The following is a 27,031-nucleotide window of genomic DNA, read 5'->3' on the forward strand; positions in this document are numbered from 1 at the left end:
ATACTCCACTGATTGCCATGCCTACACCTCTAATAAACTAGCAAGCATGGGGGGGCAGGGGTGGAAAGGTAATATTTTACCAAACTCTTGCCTTGATGCTACTTGTGCTCTCACTGAAGCCCAGTATTCGTCAAAACCCACACTTTCACCACTAGAGTAGCCCCTCTCAATGTGGCCATTCCGTGAGAGCCTGCTTGTGAAACTAACGAACTGGTGAATTAAAGACCGGAAGTTCAGGATCACTCACACAAATTAAACGTTGGTACTTCACACAGTGATCAATCAATCTGCGTTTAATTTCTCAAATGTAGAGAGGACTACATTGGAGAACCTGTGGAGCCCTGGGTTCACCCTATCCCAGTTCTGGCTGGGAGCAGATGTGCGGAAAGTAAATTAAATGTTTGCTCTTCAGATTCTTTATAAGCCTCTGGTTCTGGACTAGAAGGTTAGAATACCCGAGACCTAACATAAACTAGCTAATGATACTAAATTGGCTGGGTGATGGGAGGCAGAGGGTGGTGGTGGAGGATTATTTTCAGATTGGAGGTATGTGAGCAGTGGTGTTCTGCAAGGATTGGCATTCATTCCTCTGCCTATCAGTGATTTTGATGAGAATATAGGTGGCATGATCAGTAAATTTGCAGATGACTCCAAAATTGGTGGTATCGTGGTCATTAAAGAAGGTGTCTAAGGTTACAATAGAATATTGATCAACCACGAAAGTGAGCAAACACCTGCAGCCAGTTGAGGAAGAGTTTAGTGTCAGTCAGTGGCATTCAAATTTCACTTTTAATGTTGGTTCTCAAAAGGCCACCAGTTTGTCCTTGATAATAAAGATCTTTACTCTCGTTACCTGCGTGTAGAGTTTTGCCATTTGGTGTCTTGTACCTTCCTCCTCAGCACCGTCACTTCATCCTATGGCCTTTGGGTCAGGAAGGATGTTGTACTTGACTTGTTCAGCAGTTTATAACTAGTGATTCCTGATGCAGGGTGAAACAAGCCTTCGGCTTAAGGCTCAAGATCTCAAACCGGTGGGGACTTCATTATAACTGCCCACCACATATTCTAGTGAATTTCTCTTAACCTTCAGAAAGCCAGGATCTTGTGATGGTATGTGCAGTATCCTCAGAAATATTTTTTTAACGTGCATCAAGCTGCTTTTAAGGTTGTTGCGTGTGCTGCATCCTTTCAGACATTGGTTGCCATTTGATGTTTTGTATCTCTTTTACAGATGTTTGGTTTCCTTAATCTGATTCTGTGGTGTGGAAATGCCTGGTTTGTGTACAAGGAAACCAGCTGGCATGCTGAACCAGAGCAACATCAGCAGGATCCAGGAAATGTGCCACCGCCAGCACAAAATCCATAGACCGCATTCGAACCGTTGTTGAGGCATGTGTTTGCAACCTCTACAATATGGTTCAGATTACTTATAACTCTGCAGAAGCTTTTTTTTTGTTGGGAAAACTATCTATTACATCTGTTGTATTTGCTGTTGTGCTGTTGTATCATGCATCTTTTTGGGGCTTGGTAAGGGAGAGAAAAGAATTTGTGTGTGGTCCCATTCAAGTTGAGGTTTCTAATGAAAGAATATTCAGAGATATTGCCAATAAGACTAAGTGATCTGTTACATCACAAGTAGATCATATGGTGGAGCCCTTTTAAAATGTGACTAATGTGGAGCTGTTTTCTCCCTGGGTTGCTGCTGTTCCCCGCCGAGTATTTATCATGTGCACACAAGATGATCAGGAAGTGAATATTTGCCAGATATACTGTTCAATCTCTTGATGGCAAGTTTGAAGGAGCCTTCCTTTGTATCAAGCCATTGTGGAATACTGAAAATTTCTGAGCTGATTAAAATGTACACTTTGATTATGAAAGAGTACTATTGGATTTCTACAGTCCCATATTGTACTGAAAGCAGATTTAGCTCTTTAATGGGCATTCTAGAAACACAATTTAAAACATCACCTCAGAGCATTTTTATTACATTTCTCCAGACACCTTTTTTTTCTCTATTTTTTGACTTGTTGCCTTTTGGCTAAATCTGCACGTTTTGTTTTTGCTGGTATTAAATGATTACTTTCTTGGCTAATAGTAAATTTCACTTTCTCCAGTTTTGTCTAGTTCTACCCTAAGCCGGTCTAATTTTTAAAAAAAATTGAGGTAAGTGGCAAATATATTTGTCCTAATTGCTCACATTCATTGTAAATGACAAAATGAAGGCGTAAAATATTAAAAATATTTATGTATCCTGATTTTTGCTTGCTTTTCATCTTACAATCTTGAAATGCTTTTGTTTATGACTGGTGCTGTTAGTCAGGATGAAGAATTGCGAGCAAAATGCCAAATGTATTTCAACTTTTTTCTTGCATATTCTTCTTCTGTATGTTTTTAATTTGGAACTGTGCTTTTGTCCGTAATCCTCTGCCTAGCTGGAAGCTGATGGATGAAGAAGCAGGGTAGAAAAGGAAGACAAACACTTATTTCCCACAGAGACCTGTCAATGTAACAAGATTGTCAAACATTCGCTGAACTTCAAAGACCCTCTTCAGCATTTTGAAAATGGAAATCTTAGAACAATCCAAATGATTTATTTTGCCTTGCAGAATGATGTGATATCACTTCAAAGATGTACCAGGTCTTTTCCCAAAATGTTGGAATACATCTTGAAATGGTCTGTTGAATTTAATGAAGGCCACTGTTTAAGAATTCAAGAGCAAAAAAAATCAAGAAAAGGTTCTAGTGACAAAGACCTTTTGTGGTTTTTATATGTTGCTGATGCAAATTGGTTAATAGCACACAGTCAAACTTGTATCTTTTTTTTAACTTTTATTAAAATCTGAGTTATACAATTGCTGTTCATTTTCCTTGCATTATTTCAAATAATCTCCCCTCTTGTAGAAATCATTTTTGCACCTTTCTAATTTTGAAATATTGCATGTGGTGTGCCAAGTGAAAATGCTCACATTTCTGCAATTTCCTGAGCTTAACATCAAAATTATTGGAAGATTTCTTAAGAGTCTGGATATATTTGTACTTGGATAGACAAAGGGCTGATTTGGGATAGTCAACATGATTTTGTGTGGTAGCTCATGTCCAACTAATCTTGAGGTTTTTTTTGAGGAGGTTACCAGGATGTTGGATGTTGTCTGCATGGACTTTAGTAAGGCCTTTGACAAGGTCCCACATGAGATCCAGGATGAGGTAGAAAGTTGGATTAGAAGTTGGCTCTGTGAGGGAAGCCAGAGCATGGTAATAGATGATTGACTGGAGGCCTACTGGTGTGTCTCTGAGATCAGTGCTGGATCACTTGTTTGTCCTAGCAAAATCTTCGCTAGGATTCTACTAAATAGAATAATAACTAGTGTCGCCAAGAATATTCTCCCAGAATCACAGTGCGGCTTTCGCGCAAACAGAGGAACTACTGACATGGTCTTTGCCCTCAGACAGCTCCAAGAAAAATGCAGAGAACAAAACAAAGGACTCTACATCACCTTTGTTGAACTCACCAAAGCCTTCGACACCGTGAGCAGGAAAGGGCTTTGGCAAATACTAGAGCGCATCGGATGTCCCCCAAAGTTCCTCAACATGATTATCCAACTGCACGAAAACCAACAAGGTCGGGTCAGATACAGCAATGAGCTCTCTGAACCCTTCTCCATTAACAATGGCGTGAAGCAAGGCTGTGTTCTGGCACCAACCCTCTTTTCAATCTTCTTCAGCATGATGCTGAACCAAGCCATGAAAGACCCCAACAATGAAGACGCTGTTTACATCCGGTACCGCACGGATGGCAGTCTCTTCAATCTGAGGCGCCTGCAAGCTCACACCAAGACACAAGAGAAACTTGTCCGTGAACTACTCTTTGCAGACGATGCCGCTTTAGTTGCCCATTCAGAGCCAGCTCTTCAGCGCTTGACGTCCTGCTTTGCGGAAACTGCCAAAATGTTTGGCCTGGAAGTCAGCCTGAAGAAAACTGAGGTCCTCCATCAGCCAGCTCCCCACCATGATTACCAGCCCCCCCACATCTCCATCGGGCACACAAAACTCAAAACGGTCAACCAGTTTACCTATCTCGGCTGCACCATTTCATCAGATGCAAGGATCGACAATGAGATAGACAACAGACTCGCCAAGGCAAATAGCGCCTTTGGAAGACTACACAAAAGAGTCTGGAAAAACAACCAACTGAAAAACCTCACAAAGATAAGCGTATACAGAGCCGTTGTCATACCCACAGTCCTGTTTGGCTCCGAATCATGGGTCCTCTACCGGCACCACCTACGGCTCCTAGAACGCTTCCACCAGCGTTGTCTCTGCTCCATCCTCAACATCCATTGGAGCGCTTACATCCCTAACGTCGAAGTACTCGAGATGGCAGAGGTCGACAGCATCGAGTCCACGCTGCTGAAGATCCAGCTGCGCTGGATGGGTCACGTCTCCAGAATGGAGGACCATCGCCTTCCCAAGATCGTGTTATATGGCAAGCTCTCCACTGGCCACCGTGACAGAGGTGCACCAAAGAAAAGGTACAAGGACTGCCTAAAGAAATCTCTTGGTGCCTGCCACATTGACCACCGCCAGTGGGCTGATATCGCCTCAAACCGTGCATCTTGGCGCCTCACAGTTTGGCGGGCAGCAACCTCCTTCGAAGAAGACCGCAGAGCCTACCTCACTGACAAAAGGCAAAGGAGGAAAAACCCAACACCCAACCCCAACCAACCAATTTTCCCCTGCAACCGCTGCAATCGTGTCTGCCTGTCCCGCATCGGACTTGTCAGCCACAAACGAGCCTGCAGCTGACGTGGACTTTTTACCCCCTCCATAAATCTTCGTCCGCGAAGCCAAGCCAAAGAAGAAAAGCATTTTTCGTCTCCAGCGCATGACGTCCTGTTTTGCGGAAACTGCCAAAATATTTGGCCTAGAAGTCAGCCTGAAGAAAACTGAGGTCCTCCATCAGCCAGCTCCCCACCATGACCACAAGCCCCCCCACATCTCCATCGGGCACACTGAACTCAAAACGGTCAACCACTTTACCTACCTCGGCTGCACCATTTCATCTGATGCAAGAATCGACAAAGAGATAGACAACAGACTCGCCAAGGCTAATAGCGCCTTTGGAAGACTGCACAAAAGAATCTGGAAAACAACAACCTGAAAAAACACACAAAGATCAGCGTGCACAGAGCCGTTGTCATACCCACGCTCCTGTTCGGCTCCGAATCATGGGTCCTCTACCGGCATCACCTACGGCTCCTAGAATGCTTCCATCAGAGTTGTTTCTGGTCCATCCTCAACATTCATTGGAATGACTTAATCACCAACATCTAAGTACTCGAGCTGGCAGAGTCCGCAAGCATCGTATCCATGCTGCTGAAGACCCAACTGCACTGGGTGGGTCATGTCTCCAGAATGGAGAATCATCGCCTTCCCAAGATCGTGTTCTATGGCGAGCTCTCCACTGGCCACCGAGACAGAGGTGCACCAAAGAAGAGGTACAAGGACTGCTTAAAGAAATCTCTCGGTGCCTGCCACATTGACCACGGCCAGTGGGGTGGTATCGCCTCCAACCGTGCATCTTGGTGTCTCACAGTTCGGCGGGCAGCAAGCTCCTTTGAAGAAGACCGCAGAGCCCACCTCACTGACAAAAGACAAAGGAGGAAAAACCCAACACCCAACCCCAACCCACCAATTTTCCCTGGCAACCGCTGCAACTGTGCCTGCCTGTCCTGCATTGGACTTGTCAGTCACCAACGAGCCTGCAGCAGACTTGGATGTACCCCTCCATAAATCTTCGTCTGCGAAGCCAAGCCAAAGAAAAAGAAAAGAAAAGCATTTTTCATTGAGGTTGGATGAGACCAGAACATTAAAGGTCAAAGATAAAATGCTTAAGGGGAACTTCACTCAGGATAATGAGAGCGTGGAATGAGCTGCCAGCGAAACTGGTTAATGTGGGTTCAATTTCAACATTTGAGAGAAATTTGGACACTGATGTGGATGTGGTCCAGGTACAGGTTGATGAAAAGGTGGAAAAATAGTCTGGCATGGAATGGAGGGCCAGTTTCTGTGCTGTAGTGTTCTATGGTTCTGGTTTTAACACAGACAAATGGGCACTTCTAAAATTTATTTTACACTGACAACATCCTGTGAAACTTTTATTCTCAGAAGTGAGCACTTTTGGATGTAGATGTAAGAAAACAAAAGTCAACAGATGACTGAGTTTCTGAGCTCGTATAAAAGGGCAATCAGCAGGCAAATTCTCAGTACTTATAAAATGGACTGAACAATGCATACAAATGTTCACTGTTCTTAACGTTCTCAGAACAAATAATTCCCATTGTTACCACATTCCATTATTTGTTTTAAAAAAACATTGGCTCATTTATAATGAACAAACTCAACATGGTGACCATGGCAAAGATATAATGGGCTGTTTAAAAAAAAACCAGGGTAAACAATTCAGTCCAGTGTGAAAGATGTTTGCATTTGATGTCATCTCAAGGGAAGGCATGTGATAGTCTGTCGACATCAAATTTTAATGTATTGAGATTCCAAGATTTAAAAATTTTTTCATGGTGTATGCAAAGTGCTGTTTGGAGCATGGAGCAATATGTAATGTGGGAAAGCTGAAGAGCTACAAGGAATCCTATTTCAAGCTCTAAATTGCTGAGATTGAGTGTGGCTGCTTTGACTGAGGGCAGTAAAAACCAACAATTGCTGAATTTGGAGCATGTGCAAATTGTCCAGCAGTGACTCAAAAACCATTTCCTTCTATAAATAAAGCAATAACATTTTTTTACTTTCAAGTTCAGTGTTTTTAACCTGCAATTCTTAGATTTAAATTAGTAAGAATATAGAACCTTTTTATGATGCTTCAAACCTGTGCATTGTAACTGGAATAATTGTGATTTAGGGTGTGGCCATGCTAGGGACCTAGGCAGGCGTAGGTTGGAAGGGCTCCCTGTGAAGCTTGATTAAAAGTCATCAAAATGTTTTTGTGCCAAAAACAAAGGACATAAATGATGACTAAGAAGAACATGACCCTAGAAAAATAAAACTGAAGAAGTTCAAAAGTTGCCGAGATTGTCGACAGAAAGTCCACGAGGGAGTGGTGAAGAAGGTGCAGCCACGACGTCGGGACAAACCCAAAGAAAGTCGGGGATTGACACAGGATTTCCAAAAAGTGATAGGAATTATGGAAGTTGAGTGAACGATTCTCCCAGGTGGAAAATGTACTAAAAGAGGTGGCAGGAAAAGTAACAGCGATGGCAATTGAAGACCTGACTTCTCTGGTGGACCAGGTTGAAAACTACTTGATAACGACTCCAGAACAATTAAAAAAACCCTGGAGGTAAATGCAAAGAAGTGGAAATCAGATGAACAACTAATTGCTGTTGACAAAATCAACCAAATGGTAAACTTCAGCAGAAGAAATAATGTCAGAAATGTTGGGCTGAGAGAAGGGACCAAGGGGAAGGACCTGGTGAATTTCTTTGAAGAATGGATCCCACGTGTTAGGAGTGGGAAGATTTAAGGAAAAATTACTCATGAAGAGAGGCCATCGGCCCCTCAGCACCAGGAGAGTGGGTGGCTAAAGACCATGTTAAGATTTTTGAGTTACTGGGATCAGGAGGCAACATTGAGAGCAGCAATGGAGTCCGCCAGGGAAAATGGTGGCCCAGTCGAGAAAGGAGGAGGAATGGCGCTATTCTTTTAGGACCCAAGTGCTAGTTTAGTAAAACAAAAGAATTTGTCTATGTGAAAAGATGATTTAAAAACATGGAATATAAAAATACAATGCTGTACCCAGAGATGATCAGAATTGATGTAGCAGTGGGACCCCCGAAGATTCTATAAAGCAGTAAAGGAAGTAAAAAGATTTCTATAATATAAAGGAGACCAAAAATAGATGTCAGAAAGTAGAACAAGAACAAAGATAAAGTGAACTATAAATATTATAAATCGGATAAAAAGTAAAATGATAATTATATTTTTGAACAGTGGGAAGGTTTGGAATGGGACATATGTGCAGAATCCTGGACTCATGAATATTTATGGTCCAAATTTTGGTGATGAAATGTCGTCTTAAAAATTTACAAAATTTGAAAAAACTTAACTGCCTCCCACTGCTTGGAAAGATAGAGGAGGATGTACATAAATGGAAAGATTTGCCTATTACCTTAATTGGAAAGGTTAATTGTGTAAAAAATGAAAGAGATGCCAAGACTACAATACCTCTTTCAATCATTGCTGATTTCTTTGTCTAATAAATTTTAAAAAGATACTTAATTATCATATAAGACAACTTCTTTGGAATAATTAAGTACCTAGGATATCTGAAAAATTGAGTCCAAGTTCCGTTCTGATCGACTAGTTGTAGCTCAAATGGATGCAAGTTGGAAGTATATTATGACATGTCGAAGTCTTAAATCAAGACATTTTCAATTCCAAATTGAGTATCTTGGCTTTTTGCCAAATCTATTAGCATTGGAATGGGTTTTTCCTCTTGCTCGCCATCTTCTTTAATGTGCTTACCGAATGGCAACTGAGAGAAGTTCACTATCATATACATGCATCTGTTGTTTCTTTTGGTCGTATGTATGGATGTGTTGCATAGGTCATAAGTCGGGGGAGGCTGTACTTTATATAGCAAAAATAAAGATACATGACCAATGTTTCTGGCTTGGGCCCTTCAAGAATAAAATGGTGGGGGGAAGGGTGGGGGAAGAGCACAGGCAACTGGTAATAGGTGCATAAGGAAGGGAGGGCACGAGAAAATGGAAAGGGGTGGATAGCTGTGAATGGAAAGGGAAGGAAATGAAGAGCTGGAGGAAAGAAAACAAGAGAGGGAGAACAGGGAATCACTTGCACCCACACCTCCTCCCTCACCACCATTTGGGGCCCCAAACAGTCCTTCCAAGTAAAGTAAAGCAAGATCGTGAATCTGAGGAAGTATTCTGCATTTGGTGCTCCTGTTGTGGCTTCTCTACATTGGAGACTGGGAGATCACTGAGCACCTTTATTCTGTCGACATCAATGACGGGGATCTCCCAGCAGCCAAGCATTTTCATTCTGCGCCCCACACTCACGCTGACATGCCTGTCCTTGGCTTGCACACTACCAAACCTAGACCATCTGTAAATTGGAGGAGCAATACTTAATATTCTGCCTGCACACTCTCCAACTGGATGTCATTAATATCGACCACTTTTTTCTGTTGGACCACTCCCCATCCTCCCTATCCCTATGTTTCTTCCAGTTCTCCACTCCCTGCTCCATTAACAGAGCTATCTCCCCTTCCCCTATTTTCTCGTGTGCCCTCCTCCATTATCCACATTACCTGTGAGCCTGTGTTCCTCCCCTGCCTGCCCCATCCCCACCACCATTTTATCCAAATGTCTTGCTACATTTTGCAGATACCTTGATGAAGGCCCAAAGCCTGAAATGTTGGTTATGTATCTTTGCTGTATAAAGTACTGTACGCTGTTTGATCTGCGGAGTTTCTTCAGCATTCTGTTTTTACTAAGCTGTAATTTTGCTGCTTAGAAAATCCCCCAAGGCTCTGTCATTTGTGATGTCATCGGGCATGAACCATATTGGCAAAACAAAGCAATTCTTGGGTCTTGGGGGGGGGGGGGGAAGCCAAGATGAACGGATCACTCAGCACTTCTGGCTGAAAATAATTACAAAAGTCTCAGCCCAGTCTTTAGCACTCAGCTGCTGGGTTCTACCCTCACTGCAGCACAAAAACAGACCCTTCAGCCCATCTAATCTGTACCAAACTTATTTTGAATAATCCCAATGACCTGCACCTAAAAACCACAGCCCTCCACACTCCCCACCAATCCTGTCCAAATTTTTCTTAAATGTCAACATTGAACCTGCATTCAGCTGGAAGCTCATTCCACACTCTCACCACTCTCTGCATGAAGAAATTTCCCCCTTAACCCTTTTGCCCTTAACCCATGTCCTCTAGTTCTTGTCTCACATAACTTCAGTGGAAAAAAACCTGCTTGTACCCCTCATAATCTTAAATTTATTTATTAAATCTTCCATTCTACGCTCCAGAGAATAAAGTATTGGCCTGTTCAACCTTTCCTTTTAACTCAGCACCTTTAAGTCCTGACACCATCCTAGTAAATCTCTGCACTCTTTCAATTTTATTGATATCTTTCCTGCAGTTAGGTGACCAAAACTGCACGCAACACTCCACATTTGGTCTTATCAATGTCTTGTATAGTTCTTGAAGCTTCTATCTCCAACATTTACTGCTGATCCCTGAGATTTATATTTCACAATTCTTTGACTGTTTAGCACAGGTGTCATCCAGTATTTTGCACCATTACTGGATTGAGATCTTACCTTTTGGCATATCTGCTGCAGCTCTGAGCATTCCACTGGCACTCATTGAATCAGGGTTGATCCCTTGATGTGGTTATGATAGTAAAGTGAGGGGAGAGCTGGGCCATGAGATTACAGATTGTGGTGAATATTTCTCTTACTGCAGATGGTCCATAGTGCCTGGCCTTGAACAGCCAGGTTGTGGTGAATATTTCTCTTACTGCAGATGGTCCATAGTACCTGGCCTTAAACAGCCAGATTGTCTATCCACTTTGCACAATTTGAAGTGCCAAACCACAAAATGGAGGGTAAAATTAATGTGAAAAGTATCAGCAAAGCTGTGTTTAGATTTTTTATGGGTTTCTTGGTGAGTTCTGTATATTACAAATCCAGTGACTTGCATATACCTGTTAGTTTTTGGAGAAAGAATGGGACTAAAGTCAGTTTGGACTGTAAATCCAATATTGAAAATATTTAACATGGCATTGCAACAATTTCAAATGGAACCAATCAATAAATTAATTGAATAATCATAATTTTAAAGTAATTTATATTTTTCTGTTATCTTAAAGCATGAGAAGTGTGTAAAGTTGAATTTAAATGTTTACAGATATTACATGCAATACACTCCGATAAACACAAATAGGTAATTCAAAGCAAAGCTTATTCATTGCTATCTCAATCATTTGGGACCCCAGCCAGTCCTTCCAAGTGGAGCACCACTAGGGGACCTCTAATGCATCAAGTTCTCTCGTTGTGGCCCCCTTATATCAGTGAGACTGGGAAATCATTTCATTGAGCACCAGAACTCTTTATGCTGCAATAAAAAGGGAACCTCCGAGTGGTCAGCCATTTCATTTCCATGCCCCATTCCCACACTGATGTGCACTGCCAAACCGAGGCCACCTATAAATCTGGACTCCCCTCAGCCATATGGGATTAACATCAAATTCTCCAGTTTCTGTTTCTCTTTCTCTCTTTCCCTATTCCTCTAGCTACCCACCCCCTTGCTCTCCATTCAGAGAGCTACCCACTCCCCTGATCACCTCAGCTTTTTTCTCTTCTACAGTCCCATCCATATCCACCTATGACTTTTTGCCTGTTGTCTGTGCTCCTCCTAACCCCCACTCCTCAAACCTTTTTATTCAGACATGTGCCTGCTTTTTACTCATACCTTGATGAAGGGCTCAGGCCTGAAACGTTGTTTTAATACCTTTGCTTCCTATGGGCGCTGTGTGACCTGCTGAGTTTCTCCATCTCAACTGTATTCTGAATAATCGACCTCTTCTTGGGACATTGAGCTCTGGTTCTGGACACACCTACATCCCACTTTCAATCAGGACAAGCTCCAGGGTCAGCACCAGGGGAGGGGGCATCTGCAGGCATTTCCCCCCACAAATGAGGTAACCTCCTGCCCCCCCACCCTCCATCACTAGCATGCATCAAGCGTCACTAGCATCTAGCGTTACTAGCAAGCAGTGCGCTTGCTACTTTGAAGAGGCATCGACAACGTTACAGAGGAGGTTCAGGTAGGCACCCCCACTGAGTTTTCGACTGTCAGATTATGTCCCCGTTGTTGCCCTAATGCCTCCTGCTAAGAGTGGTTGTGGAGTCGACCATGCTATATATACTTCATGATAACTGGAGTGTTGTGTATCTGTTTTTCATCAACACTTTTGGCATGAAAGAGCTGGCAGTGCAGTTCTGATTTTACCATTTGCCCAGAGAATGATAACTCATCATGTTTGCATCAGCCTGAGAAAATACAAGGCTCCATCAATTGAGTTACTCATTCAAAAAGTGATGCTCTGGCTGGGTGACCAATTTTTATCCATCTTCTTAATGTGGAAAACTGTCTTTCAAAAACTGGGAAGGAGAGCTGTGACAGCATCCACCCACGTCTCCATTAAGTGAAATTATGGTAAGATGCAGCACTGTATGATAAACCTTCCATCTAATATCACAACATTAAAAACAATAAAGACTCTCCCACTCGCAACACAAATTTGAGTTTGTCTTGTTTGCCCAAGTACATTGACAAAGTTTGTTTTGCGTGCAATCCAGCGAGTCAACTCATACATAATACAGCAATTAAAAACACAATACAGAGTTCAGTCAGAGCAAAGGCAAATAAATTTTGCAAGTGTGAGGTTGGTTCAGTAGTCTGAAACTCCTTGAATCTGTTGGTGCATGATTTTATACTCATGAATCCTCTTTCTGATAGAAAGAGGGAGAAGAGTGTGGCTGGGGTGGGAGGAGTCTTACTGTTACTGCTTTAATAACAAGTAAAATATACTAATACGTACAATTAAGCAACTATGGGCCTTCAGAAGGAAACACCCTCTTGCTCTGCTGTCAGCATTGCCCATATATAGATTTTGTTGTGCTTTTGAGGCAATCTTTTAGCATGTTCTATTTACCTTTCAGCGGTATATCATACAAAGTTGTACAGTCAGTCAAAATCCACCCAGAAAACAAAATAGCCATCGCAGAAATGCTGAGACATTGAGGTTTCAGCATCCAACTGTGTTCAACATCAGTCAGCTGTGATAGATTGGGAAACTACATTAAAGCAAATAATGAGAGAAAACTCAGTTGGTCAGGTTAGCAAGTGTGTAAAGAGCAACAGTTGATGTTAACGGTTATCATTTCCTTTTGTCACCCACAATGTCAATGGCATTGAAGTGTGAATTATCCCAAGATGCTAAATAACAAAGCTTTGTTTATCCTTGATTGTTCTGGCAAGTCAAGACCCAGTGATTATAATTTGAGCATCTCTATTTGTATGCCTAGTCTCCATCTGGAATATAATAGGTGCCAGGAATTGGCAGGGATATTCACGATTCAAGATTTTTAAAATCATGTAACATAGACAGTGCAATATTACACGTAATTTGCTTTTGTCTGCCTGAAGTGCCTCTTACAGTCAGGGGAAAAGAAGCAAAAGAGAGTTCCCTCAGTCATCGAGTGTCCATGGATTCACCTCCAGCGCTCCTGCAGCCACGCACAGTCCAGTCCAAACCATCAGCATCTGAACCTGTGACATGATCAGGAAACCTTCAGCACCCTTGGCATCCTCTCACATCCCAGTTCTTCTTTAGCCAGTCTCCAGCAGTCCGCAGCCTGGTGTGAATCCCTCGACCGCAGTCACCAGGAGCCCAGAGCCAGCTTGGGTTCCTCGCCTTGACACCAAAGACCATCGCCTGTATTTTTCTTCACCACAGAACCTCTCCCGTGTTTCATCTCTGCTTCTTCTCAGATAGAAGGTGGTCTTCTCTGTGTTCTGCTTCCCTGGATTCTGCCACTCCTGATGTCTGCTGCCGATCAGGGGCTCTGCCATCTTGGGCACAGACCCTATGTTCACAGGCTTTATAAATAAAACCATCATCGGCTCCACTTGCAGGCTGTTTAAAGACTGGGCGGTTGGAGCCTGTGGGCGCGATGTATCTCCACTCCCTGCTCTTTGTGGGTCTGTACAAGCAGCAGCGCTGCTGTTAAATATCGTTCCATTTCCTTTCTTTCTGCCAGTTCTCTTTCTTCCTTCTGGATAGCCCAGGGTCATGCCTGTTTCAGTAACCCATAAATAGGGGTATACTTTTGGATTAAGATACAGATTTAAAATCCAATCTTAAACAAACAGCATTAAAAATATAGTTGCAGACTGTTCCTGAAACAAGTCATTCTTCAGCTTTAAATTTAGTGAGATCTGAAGCAGAATGTTTGGCATAACCTACAATCCATAGCTGTACCAATTATGCTGTTCAGTCTTCAACTGTATCGAACTTGGTGTGCCTAGATCAATCACTGCTTTTGGTAGAAGGGCAGAAGAAAACTAACCAGAGAATATCAATGTGATTTAATCATTTTAGTACTTAGAGAATCATGGGTCATCTACCGGCATCACCTACGGCTCCTAGAACGCTTCCATCAGCGCTGTCTCCGCTCCATCCTCAACATTCATTGGAATGGCTTCATCACCAACATCAAAGTACTCGAGCTGGCAGAGTCTGCAAGCATCGAATCCACGCTGCTGAAGACCAAACTGCACTGGGTAGGTCATGTCTCCAGAATGGAGGACCATCGCCTTCCCAAGATCGTGTTATATGGCGAGCTCTCCACTGGCCACCGAGACAGAGGTGCACCAAAGAAGAGGTACAAGGACTGCTTAAAGAAATCTCTTGGTGCCTGCCACATTGACCACCGCCAGTGGGCTGATAACGCCTCAAACCGTGCATCTTGGCGCCTCACAGTTTGGTGGGCTGCAACCTCCTTTGAAGAAGACCGCAGAGCCCACCTCACTGACAAAAGGCAAAGGAGGAAAAACCCAACACCCAACCCCAACCAACCAATTTTCCCTTGCAACCGCTGCAACCGTGCCTGCCTGTCCCGCATCGGACCTGTCAGTCACCAACGAGCAAGCCAAAGAAGAAGAAAGAAGAAACTTTAATTTGCATGCAAACTGCCCATGTTCGCTGAAACTTGTGTTGGTGACAGCATGTGTATTGACCAAAAACAAAAAAGATTTTTGAGTGATATTGATTGGTAAAAGAAAAAGGAAGATAAATAGAGAATATTTTTGGGATGTGAGTAGGGAAATGGCAATTCTGGATTGGATATTGTATAATAAACCAGCGTTGATAAGGGAGCCAAGGTAAGGGAACCCTTAGGGGGCAGTGATCATAATATGATTGAATTTTCCCTGCAGTTCGAGAGGGAGAAAGTAAAATTAGAGGTGTCAGTCTACCAGTGGAATAAGGGAGACCATGGAGGGATCAGAGAGAAACTGGCAAAAGTTCATTGGAAAGGCACACGAGCAGGGAGGGTGGCAATGGCTGGAGTTACTGCAAAAAATAAGGAAGGTGTGGGACAGATATATTCTGAAAAGAAAAATATATTTGTATGAAAGAAAAATGACACGACTGTCATAGCCAAAATGAAAGCAAAAGAAACTGCATACAAGGAAGCAAAAATTAGTGGGGAGATAGAGGACTGGGAAGATTTTAAAGGCATACAGAAGGAAAAAATGATCTTTGAAAGGAAGCTAGCAAAAGCTTTTTTGTATATTAAGAGTAAAAAAAAAGAGGACAGATAGAAAATTGTAATGGGAGATGAGATGGCAGAGGAACAGAGAGTACTTTGCATCACTGGAAAACTACTGGACTTTCAAGGGTGTCAAGGAAGAGAGATGAGTGCAGTCACAATCACCATAGAGAAGGTGTTTGGGAATGGGAAACTGAAAGGTCTAAAGTCTCCTGGACCAGATGGAATGCACCCTCAGATTCTGAAAGAAGTTGCTATTGAGATTGTGGAGTCACTAATAATGATCTTCCAGGAATCATTCGATTCTGGCATGGTTCTGCAAAGATCAGTCTGCTATTAAAAAGGGATGGAGGCAGCAGAAAGGAAATTTTAGACCAGTTAGCTTAACGTCAGTTGTTTGGAAGTTGTGGGAGTCGATTGTTAAGGATGAGGTTACGGAGTACCTGGAGGTACTTGACAAGATAGGCCAAAGCCAGCATGGTTTCCAGAAGAGAAAATCTTGCCTGTTAAATATACTGCAATTTTGTGAGGAAACCATAAAACAAAGGACACGCAGTGAATGCTGTATATTTGGACTTTCAAAAGGCCTTTGACAAGGTGCCGTACATGAGGCTAATTAACAAGATGAGAGCCCATGGAATTACAGGAAAGGGGTACATGGGTAGAGCACCTGCTGATTGGCAGGAAATAGAGAGTGGAGATAAAGGGATGTCATTCTGGTTGGCTATGGGTTACCAGTAGTGTACCGTAGGGATCAGTATTGGGGTAACTTCTTTTCATATTGTATGTTAATGATTTGGAATGCAGAATAAATCACTTTGTGGCTAAGTTTGCAGATGATACAAGGATAGGTGGAGGGGCAGGTAGTGACGAGGCTGCAGAGAGACTTCGATAGATTAGGAGAATGTATTTCATTTGCTATTTCTTTCACCAATGTTGTAAAGTGAATGACCATGCACTTTGGTAAAGGAATAAAAAGACAGGCTATTATTTAGATGAGGAAGAAAATTCAAAGTTCAGAGGTGCAAAGGGACTTGGGAGTCCTCGTGCAGAATACCCTAAGGTTAACCTCCAGGGTGAGTCGGTGAAGAAGGTGAATGCAATATTGACATTAATTTCTAGAGATAGAAGATCTGGGATGTGATGTTGAGGCTTTACAAGGCTCTGGTGAGGGTTCACTTGGAGTACGGGGTACAGTTTTGGGCTCCTTTTTTTAATAAATTGTGTTGGCATTGGAGAAGGTTCAAAGAAGATTCAAAGGGTTGGTTCTGAAAATGAAAGGATTAGCATATGAGGAACGTTTGACGTCTCTTGTACACTACACCTTGGAATTCAGAAGAATGAGGGGGGATCTCATTGGAAGCATTTAAAATGTTGAAAGGCCCGGACAGAATAGATATTGCAAAGTTATTTCCCATGGTGGGGTTGTCAAGGACAAGGTGGGACAACTTCAGGTTTGAAGGGTGCCCATTTAAAACAGACATACAGAGGCATTTATTTAGGCAGAGAGTGGTGAACCTCTAGGAATTGCTACCATGGGTAGCTGTGGAGGAATGGTCATTGGTGTTTTTAAGGCAGAAATGATAGGTATCTGAATAGTCAGGGCATTAAAGGTAATTGGGAGAAGGCCAGGAAGAGCTGAGTGGGAGAATAAACCAGCTCATGATAGAATGGCAGACCAGTCTAAACAGGCCGAATGGCCTACTTCTGCTTCTACATCTTATGGTCTTAGTGTATGTCCACAGGTTTTGTGGCTCATTACTGGAAATGCTAAGTGGTGATTCACATTAATTTTGAGTGCAGTCAGATCAACAATCTGACACTTTTTTTGTTTTGGGATGATTACAACTGTTGAAACTTTCATGGTTTTAACCACAAAGGAAGGCTAGAAATGTACGACCTGCTGAAGGAATGGTCGTGAGCAGAGAGTTACAATCATGCAGCAGAAAACAAAAAAAGTTATTCAGCTCAAGATGCCACTGCTGAGAATCATTCCCTCACACAATAGTGTCCCAGTGCTGCTCAAGGATGCCAAGTCTTTCAAGCTGAATAAAACACTTCAATGTTGGTATTTTCAACAGAGCCAATATTTTGCACAGTTAAAATATTCATAGTAGTCACGTTATTGCATGACTTAAACACCTCCTTGATTGACAGTGCCACACAATTTTGATTCTGTTGAATAATGTACTCCAGTGATCTGTATTGGGAAGTCTATTTCTCCCACTGCTAAGGGAAGGGGAGTGGAAGAGTAAAGGAGGGACACAGAGGGAATGTTGCCTTTGGAATGCTAAGTGCTTCACATTGATGCAATTATAAAGAAGGCTTGCCGGCAGCTATACTTTAAGAGGTGTCTGAGGAGGTGTGGTATGTCCCTGAAGACTCTTGAAAACTTCCACAGGTGTACTGCAGAGAGCATTCTGGCTGGTTGCATCACTGCCTGGTAGGGAGGTGCCAACTCTCAGGACAGGAATAAACTCCAGAGGGTTATTAACTCGGCCTGCGACATCACAGGCACTAGACGTCACTCCATTGAGGACATGTACCTGAGGTGGTGTATTAAAAAAGCAACCTCTATCCTCAAAGACCCCCACCAGGTCATGCCCTCTTCACTCTGCCACCAACAGGGAAAAGGTACAGGAGCCTTAAGATGAGCACTCAATGGCACACGGTCAGCTTCTTCCCTGCTCCCATCAGATCCCTGAATAATCAATGAACCAAAGACACTGCCTTACTTTTCATGCACTTGTATTGTTATTTTATTTTTCATATAGTAATATCGTAAGATGGCTACAATATGAATGTTTGCTCCTAATGGTGCCGCAAAACACTTAATTTCATGACTTGTTCCTGACAATAAATTCTGATTCTGAGTGGATAGAGAAGGATGTATGTGGTGGTGATCACCGACTCACCCTGGAGGTTAACCTTAGGGTATTCTGCACGAGGACTCCCAAGTCCCTTTGCACCTCTGAACTTTGAATTTTCTTCCTCATCTAAATAATAGCCTGTCTTTTTATTCCTTTACCAAAGTGCATGGTCATTCACTTTACAACATTGGTGAAAGAAATAGCAAATGAAATACATTCTCCTAATCTATCGAAGTCTCTCTGCAGCCTCCGTTTCCTCGTCACTACCTGCCCCTCCACCTATCCTTGTATCATCTGCAAACTTAGCCACAAAGTGATTTATTCTGCATTCCAAATCATTAACATACAATATGAAAAGAAGTTACCCCAATACTGATCCCTACAGATCTGTTGAATAATAATGCTGGTGGGTTGGAAGGTAAGGGTCAAGGCAAAGCTCTAGCCCATGTTATATCACCTTCATTAACTAGATGCAACTAGATATGTTGCTATTTGTGCAGCGGACCAAGATATCCTTCATCCCCTGGGTCTGTAGAACTGTTTCCTGCAGGTCAGTTCCACCAAGTAAACCAGTGAGAGGGGGAATTATTAATTCCCATTTATGCCATTGAATTCTCTCTGTGGGATTATGTGCATCCTACACTTTCTTTAACATGCAGCCTCTCATTACAGAACCGTGGTTAAAAGCAAACGTCTGTACTACCTGAAGCTCCTGCACCCCCGAGTGGTCTTTCCTGTAATGACAACTTATTTTTAAAAGTTTCAGTTTCAAAAGCATCTTTCGAACAGTATATGTAATATATTTTGGACAGATCGAGGAATAATGGAAAGTCCTAATACCAAAATTTTATGGGGTATGAACAATTTCAAAATAAAGACTGTATCCCAATCTATCATCTTATAATCCATGACATTTATTTGAATCACAATAACCACATGATATTTGTCTGCTATGAATACACTCCACTGTTTTATCTCTTTGAAAACAAGTATGCGAATATGCTACTCAGTTGTCTGCAGTCATTACAGGTTCAGCCTGATGACTGATTTCCCTAGTTTGACCTCCTCCAAGGAAGTCTCTGCAACTTTAATAAAACAGTTGTCTTTATTTAAAAGGAAAGAAGGGAAGTTGTTTCTTCTTTTCTTTGGCTTGGCTTCGCGGACGAAGATTTATGGAGGGGGTAAAAAAGTCCACGTCAGCTGCAGGCTCGTTTGTGGCTGACAAGTCCGATGCGGGACAGGCAGACACGATTGCAGCGGTTGCAGTGGAAAATTGGTTGGTTGGGGTTGGGTGTTAGGTTTTTCCTCCTTTGCCTTTTGTCAGTGAGGTGGGCTCTGCGGTCTTCTTCAAAGGAGGTTGCTGCCCGCCAAACTGTGAGGCGCCAAGATGCACGGTTTGAGGCGTTATCAGCCCACTGGCGGTGGTCAATGTGGCAGGCACCAAGAGATTTCTTTAGGCAGTCCTTGTACCTTTTCTTTGGTGCACCTCTGTCACGGTGGCCAGTGGAGAGCTCGCCATATAACACGATCTTGGGAAGGCGATGGTCCTCCATTCTGGAGACGTGACCCATCCAGCGCAGCTGGATCTTCAGCAGCGTGGACTCGATGCTGTCGACCTCTGCCATCTCGAGTACTTCGACGTTAGGGATGTAAGCGCTCCAATGGATGTTGAGGATGGAGCGGAGACAACGCTGGTGGAAGCGTTCTAGGAGCCGTAGGTGGTGCCGGTAGAGGACCCATGATTCGGAGCCGAACAGGAGTGTGGGTATGACAACGGCTCTGTATACGCTAATCTTTGTGAGGTTTTTCAGTTGGTTGTTTTTCCAGACTCTTTTGTGTAGTCTTCCAAAGGCGCTATTTGCCTTGGCGAGTCTGTTGTCTATCTCATTGTCGATCCTTGCATCTGATGAAATGGTGCAGCCGAGATAGGTAAACTGGTTAACCGTTTTGAGTTTTGTGTGCCGGATGGAGATGTGGGGGGGCTGGTAGTCATGGTGGGGAGCTGGCTGATGGAGGACCTCAGTTTTCTTCAGGCTGACTTCCAGGCCAAACATTTTGGCAGTTTCCGCAAAACAGGACGTCAAGCGCTGAAGAGCTGGCTCTGAATGGGCAACTAAAGCGGCATCGTCTGCAAAGAGTAGTTCACGGACAAGTTTCTCTTGTGTCTTGGTGTGAGCTTGCAGGCGCCTCAGATTGAAGAGACTGCCATCCGTGCGGTACCGGATGTAAACAGAGTACCAGAGTACCAGAGTAAAGGACATGCGTTTATTGAAAGGAGAATTTAAACTTGAAAAACAAAATATCCATGAAATAACCTTTTCAAATGAATTCATACCTGTTGGCCTTCACTGAATCATCAAAAGTGATGATGTATTTTAATTATAAAATGGAGAACATTGAATTCTGTGGTCACTAAACCATGTTTGTTGGCTCTTGGACTGTACAGAAGATTGAGGAGCAGGGGTGCATTGCTGCTGGAGCTCACTGGAGCACATTCCAGCACCTTATGGGGCTGCTACGGGGCTCCTCCAGCACCTCACCATTCCAAGCGGGGGCGGGGGGGAGCAGCTGCACTCCCCTCTCTCCCCCCCACCCCCCCAGCTGAGAGCTATTCTGGATGTACAAGGTACCGACCTGTTACTTCCATGACAGAATGTCTTTGTTCCTCGCACTACTGTTTGCTCTCAATTATACAACACCAAATACACATGGCAGCCACCAAGGCCAGGTCTCACACGATCTCCTTGTTGCCGCTTTTGGTGAGCTGCAGCAGCTAAAAAATTAGCACTGCCCCCCTGATGATGGGGAGGGAACCTCATAGAAGGCATTTTGAATGCTGAATTCCCTGGACTGAGTAGATGTGGCAAAGATGTTTCCCATGATAGGGGAGCCTAAGACAAGAGGGCACAACTTTAGGATAAAAAGCCCTAGAGGGATTAGCCTGTCCTCCACAGCAAAGAGAAAAACAGGGAGGGCTTAAATCAATTTATTTAGTCAGAGGGTTGTGAGTCTGTGGAACCTGTTACCTCAGGTGGCTGTGGAATTTAGGTCATTGGGTGTATTTAAGGCAGAGATTGACAGGTATTTGATTAGTCAGGGCATCAAGGGTTACGGGAAGAAATACAGGGAGTGGGGCTGAGTGGGTGAATGGCAGAGCAGACTCGATGGGCCAGTGAGCCTACTTCTGCTCCTATATCCTGTGATCTTGTAAAGACAGAAAGTGAGAGAATGAAGAAGACGGAGAGAGAATGAAGAAGAAAGACGAACTGCTCCATTTCTGTTGCTCATTCTTGAGAAGTTGGTGCAATGGTTTCTAGACTGGCAAGAATCTGAAACATTGTTGACTGAATTGCAGAATGGAGTGTCGTTTTCTAAATGGCGACCTTTCAAGATGTGATCAACTTGGTCTATAGTGGTCAGTGCTTGTGATGTGGCCTCCTGTCTATTTGCGACGCCAAGTGTAGACCAGATGACCATTTGGCAGGGCACCTGTGCTCTGTCCACAACAGGTATCTTGAGCTTATGGCTGCAACTTCCCTCATCTTCCCACTTCCACACTGCCATCTGCAATGCCATGGTGCGGCTAAATCCAAACCAGAAGAATAGCACCTCATATGGCACTTGAGCAATCCACAGCCCAATGATATAAAAATTGGATTTTCTAATTTCAGAAAACCCTCTCTCTGTGTTATGGAGTTATAGAATCACACAGATTGGAAACCAGCCCTTTGGCCCACTTCAGTCATCCCGATCCTGGCCCATTTGCTTGCATTTGGGTCATGTCCCTGTGAACCTATCCTATTCATGTATCTCTGCAAGCTTCTTTTAAATGTTGTAATTGTACCTGCCTCTCCCACCTCCTGTCTGGTACCTTGTACCACTTAAATTTTATTTTAATTTTTTTAAAGTTTATTTACAGCACGGTAGAAGCTGATTCTGGCCATTAAAACCAGTGCTGCCCAATTAATCTACCAGCCCCATATGTTTTAGGAGCACCTGGGGAAAACGTACAAATTCCTTACAGACAGCAGTAGTTTTGAGCCCATCTTGCAGGCGCTATAATATCACGCTAACCATGCCATCCTCAGTGTGGAAAAGATGCCCCTTGATCCCTCTTAAATCTTTGCCTTCTCACCTTAGACCTAGGCCCTGTAGTTGATGACGCTCCTAACCTGGGTAAAACACCGAGACCATCCACATTATCGAAGCCCTCATGATTTTCTAAACTACGAGGCCAATAATCCTTTCCTGCTCTTACCAGTCTAGGGACTCCCTCTCCATGTTCACCTTCAACCCCATCCGATGGTAATAACCCACCAAGTGCCCAATTTTACTCTAATCTGCCCCAACCCATATACCACCTCCCCCTCCCCCCAATCCAACCTCCAGATTCTACTCCTGCCTCCACACCGGAGATGGCAAATTAACCCACCAGCCAGGATATATGAAGAAGCCAGATAACCCAGGGGGTCTCCTTTGGATCACACACATTGGAGCTCGGGTTTGAATTTGAGTCATTGGAGATGCCGGACTCCTCTCTATGCATCACACAGTGCTGCCTCAGTACCAGCATGCTCATTCAGAACTTTTACCTAATAATGTGAAAACTCTTTGTAAGCTGATTGTTTTTTTCAGTCATAACTCCATTATAGCAACAGCATAATTACCAGGATTCTCAGCACATGGTTAAAATCTCTCAGCAAATCCTTTGATACCGACAGCCCTCTGATTTGTTAATATCTTGTTTTTTAAATATTGGAGTTTCACTTTCTTTCCATTTTGACCTGACTCTTTTCTCAGGTTCATTTTTCTATATTCCTATAATTTTGTCCTGGCACTATATGGCACTTTGCAATGAGATATGTGACATTGAGTGAAACACCAAAGTCTGCAGACGCTGTGATTGTCGTCAAATCACAGAAATGCTGAAGGAACTCCATGCAATTTCCATGGGAGATAAAGATCTGAGCCCTTTAGGATAGACCCGAGAGGTTGGTAATATATCCTTACCTCCTATGGACATTAGAAGACTTGCTGAGTTCACCAGCATTTCTATATACAGTACAACTCTGATTATCTGAAATCAGATTCTCCAAAATCCTCATTTATCCAAAATTTTTTTGGAGCTGAACTGACCTCATAGATTGAAAAAAAATTCACTCGACATGAAATTAGACGACGATTATCCTCGTTACTTGTAACTCCCTCCCCTTCCTCTTTCAATTTCTTCTTTACCTTCCCCTATTGACTTTTCTCTCCAACTCTCCCTCTCAAACTGCGTTCCTCGGTCTCTCAGCTGCAAGCGGCTGGAAGAATCCCTTGTTCTGGCATCATCAAGGAGAGTGGCCTCCCGAGCAGGAGCGAGACCTCAGATTCTGATGTTCTCTCCCCTTCCCTTCCTCCTCTCCCTGGTGTGCGTGTGTGGTAGGCTTAGGGGAAGATTCGGAGTCTGGGCTCAGGTGTCAGGAGGCTCCGGTAACTGGGGAGTCGGGAGCCCACGAACTCATCAGTAAGTGTTCCATCAGCCCAGGGAACCTCCCCAGGGATCAGCGGGGATTGGCGGTGGCGGTTGGGATATGTCGAGGATCGGTGACGGCCAGCATTTTCTTTGTTAAGAATTAAACATTATTTTAATGCTTTAAAAATCTTCCCTTGTTGTTTGTTGTTGTTTAAACCTTGATGTAACTGATTTTCTGTTGCTACTGGTCGGTTTTTAAAAAATGACTAGTTCTCCAAAAAAAAACATTTCTCTGACATAGGCCCGATCCTGACCATTTTGGAGTTGTACTGTATGTGACACTCCCTATTTACTGACTTAAAAATTTCTGACAAACTTCCGATTTGCATAATCTTCGGAATACGTTGATTAGACATGGACAATAAGTAAATTGCAACATATTGGTTTAATATTTGTTCTTTGGATTCATATTCCTTGCTTGTTTTTTTCATACAAGATTGCCACTTAAAAATAGCTTTGTACATGTTTTGAATTGAATTTCCTGGTGAAGACTCACCTATTGTTAAATTTGACTAACACTTCCTGCCTTATTTCCATGCATATAATTGCATGATACAAAACTGGTTTTAAAAGCAAGACTCACAAATTCCCCACTTGTAAAATTTGGAAGGTAATTCCTCTACTTATATCCATTCTAAGCTAAATGAAACAAAAACTGAAAATGCTGGAGGCTGTCCTCATGGGGAGAGAAATGGATTCATCATCTAAATGTTGCAAGTTTAATTTATCTCAATTTTTAACCATTCATTGGTTAAATATTTTCTTCATTATGGTGAGAATTCTTCTTTCATCACCAGTGAAATACCAGTCCTTTTGTGATTTCTGAGCTCATCTGTATGCTTCGTTCTTAATAATGGTCCAAACTGCTGATTTTGGTAAACCTTAGGTTTGGACCATGTCTCTTCCTCTTTTATTTTTGTTTTTCAGCCTCTTAAAGGCTTCTTTGACATTCTTTGACATAATTCTGGTTGTCATGGAAACTACAGAGTCCAAAGGTGATCAAAAGCTCTTTTATACTTTCACCAATGAAACAATTAAAAATACCTGAGTACACACAAACATCTGTGAAGCCAAATATCCCAAACATGATGAGGCCCTAAAATGGGAAGTATGTATAAAAAGCACTGTCATTTCTACCTGGTCAAACCAAAGTCTATACAAGTAACCTTGAATAAACTCTGGAGTGTGCACTTTAATTACATTTGAATTGTTTTTCTTTTAAACTTTATTTAAGATTTTATAACATGAATAACATATAGGATTACATTAAAAAAAATTAAGAATAAAATAATAAAATTACAATACAGTATCAGTCATCTAAATAAACTATACCCTCCCCAATAATTATTACACATTAATAACCCAACTCAAATTAGTACATTTGATTTGTTTGATTACAAATTTAAAACTGGAGCACAAGAGTGAATAACGGAAAACAGTGTCTTTGTCCCAAACACTATGTACTGCATAGATTCTCACGGTGGGGCGTGGGAATATTTTGGTGGGGCATGGGCCTTAAGAATGTTTTAGTGGGGCGTAGGAATACTTTGGGAAATAATTAAAAAGTTGGTTTGAAAAACTCATTATGTTGTGAAAATTGTGACTTGGAAACGCTGTCCGTGCATCACAATTTGTGGTAACTTACAAGTAAAATCACTTTGTTCTTTTTATTTTCATAACATGTGTTTTTGCTTTTCCAATGTTGTTTCTCCTTTGCTTCTCTTATTTTAACTGTTGTTATCCTTGTTTAACATTAAAATTATGTTTTTTTCTGACCGGTCTTATTATCATCCATTCCAAATTATCAAATTGGCGACGAGGATTCCAAATTATTTCAACAATCATGTCTCCGACAATACCCCTTTACTTTTTCAGTTCAGTAGTGAGTGAGACCTGTATCTGTATGTATCTTTGTGCACTAGTATACTGATGGAGGGGAGGGGGTCTGCCTCAGGCACCAGCCTGAGGGGGACTCCAAAATTGGGGAAAAAATAGCGATCCCAGAAAGTAAAGTATGAGGCTAGCGCAGTTTTGATCCACTCTCTGCAAGAAAAATTGTCAGAAACAGCACGAGTGTTTTTTCATGTTTTTTAAGGGTCAGTATTGCCAAGAAAGTTTTCCTGTTCTACACGAGATGCTGCATTCTGTGATCAAGTGTATGAATGCTATCAAAGCTAATGCCAAATGTGAACGTCTGTTTAAGCAGTTTTGTGTTGATAAAATTGCAGAACATGTGAGATTATTGCATCACATTGAGGTAAGGTGGTTGTCAAAGGGAAACTGCTTCAAAAGGTTTACGGAACTGTTTGATCTTCTCAGCGAGTTTTTGAAGGACAAACCTGAAAAGAAGCTCTTGCTAATAACAGATAGAAAAGCTTATGTGAGTTACGACGGACATTTTTGAACAAGTAACTCCAAGTAGCAAATATGATGCTCGTTGATGCAAAAACAGATATTTGGATTTATGACACTTCTAGAATTATGCCAAAGGAATATTTCTGCAAGAAATTTCAGTCAATTCTATTGGTTGAATAAGTGTGAGGTAATTAATGCTGCTATAAATGTCATTGTTAACCATTTGAAAATGTTGGTTACCAACTTCAGCGATGGATTTTGTGATTGAAAGACAATGGTCATTGCTGGTGGACTTATCTGAAGTTCCAGTGTAATACCAAGAGGTGTTATCAGAGTTGCAACTTGATGAATCTGTGAAAACTCTGTTCAAAGTGAAAGGAACCATTGTGTGGCTGTCTAACGAGATCAGAAAGAAATACCCAAACTTGACTACTTCAGCAAGGGAACTATTGATACATTTTCCATTGTCTTGTTTAGTAGAATGTGGCTTCAGTGCAGCTTGTGATTGGCTACAAGCTAAGAGAAACAGACAGGAAATTACAAAACGTGGAGATTTAAGGTTGAAACTAACAAAATTAGTCCCTCAAATTAAAAAAAAAATCTACAACCAGCGCCGTCAGGGGCTGATGCTGAAGTGACAACAATTGGTGAATGTGTGTTTGAGATGGTTGACATATTGAAGTAGTAGTTGAATATGAAATATGTGTTCCAGTGTATTCCTGACCTTAAATGCATTGAAATATACCTGCAGTAAATGATTTAATTAAAACTTCTTTTCAATATATAACTTATTTCTGCTAATGGGTGGGGCGTACATTTTTTGGAAAAATTAAAGTGATGCCTAAGCAAAAATAGTTGAGAACCACTGATGTACCGTATATTAAGGTCTGATTTATATTGTACAATT

The 27,031-nt window shown here is 42.3% G+C and overlaps 1 protein-coding gene across 1 annotated transcript in view; it reads left to right on the forward strand.

The window, feature by feature from the left end:
- Window positions 1–2,852, forward strand: part of LOC138745875 (synaptophysin-like protein 1) — a 35,053-nt gene extending 32,201 nt beyond the window's left edge. The window contains exon 5 of the mRNA XM_069903326.1: window positions 1,232–2,852. Coding sequence (XP_069759427.1) covers window positions 1,232–1,366 — 135 coding nt within the window. The 3' untranslated portion in view covers window positions 1,367–2,852. The remainder of the gene's footprint in view (window positions 1–1,231) is intronic.
- Window positions 2,853–27,031: the final 24,179 nt, after the last annotated feature.

The sequence above is a fragment of the Narcine bancroftii genome, chromosome 11, assembly GCF_036971445.1.
Source record: "Narcine bancroftii isolate sNarBan1 chromosome 11, sNarBan1.hap1, whole genome shotgun sequence".
Classification (NCBI taxonomy): domain Eukaryota; kingdom Metazoa; phylum Chordata; class Chondrichthyes; order Torpediniformes; family Narcinidae; genus Narcine; species Narcine bancroftii.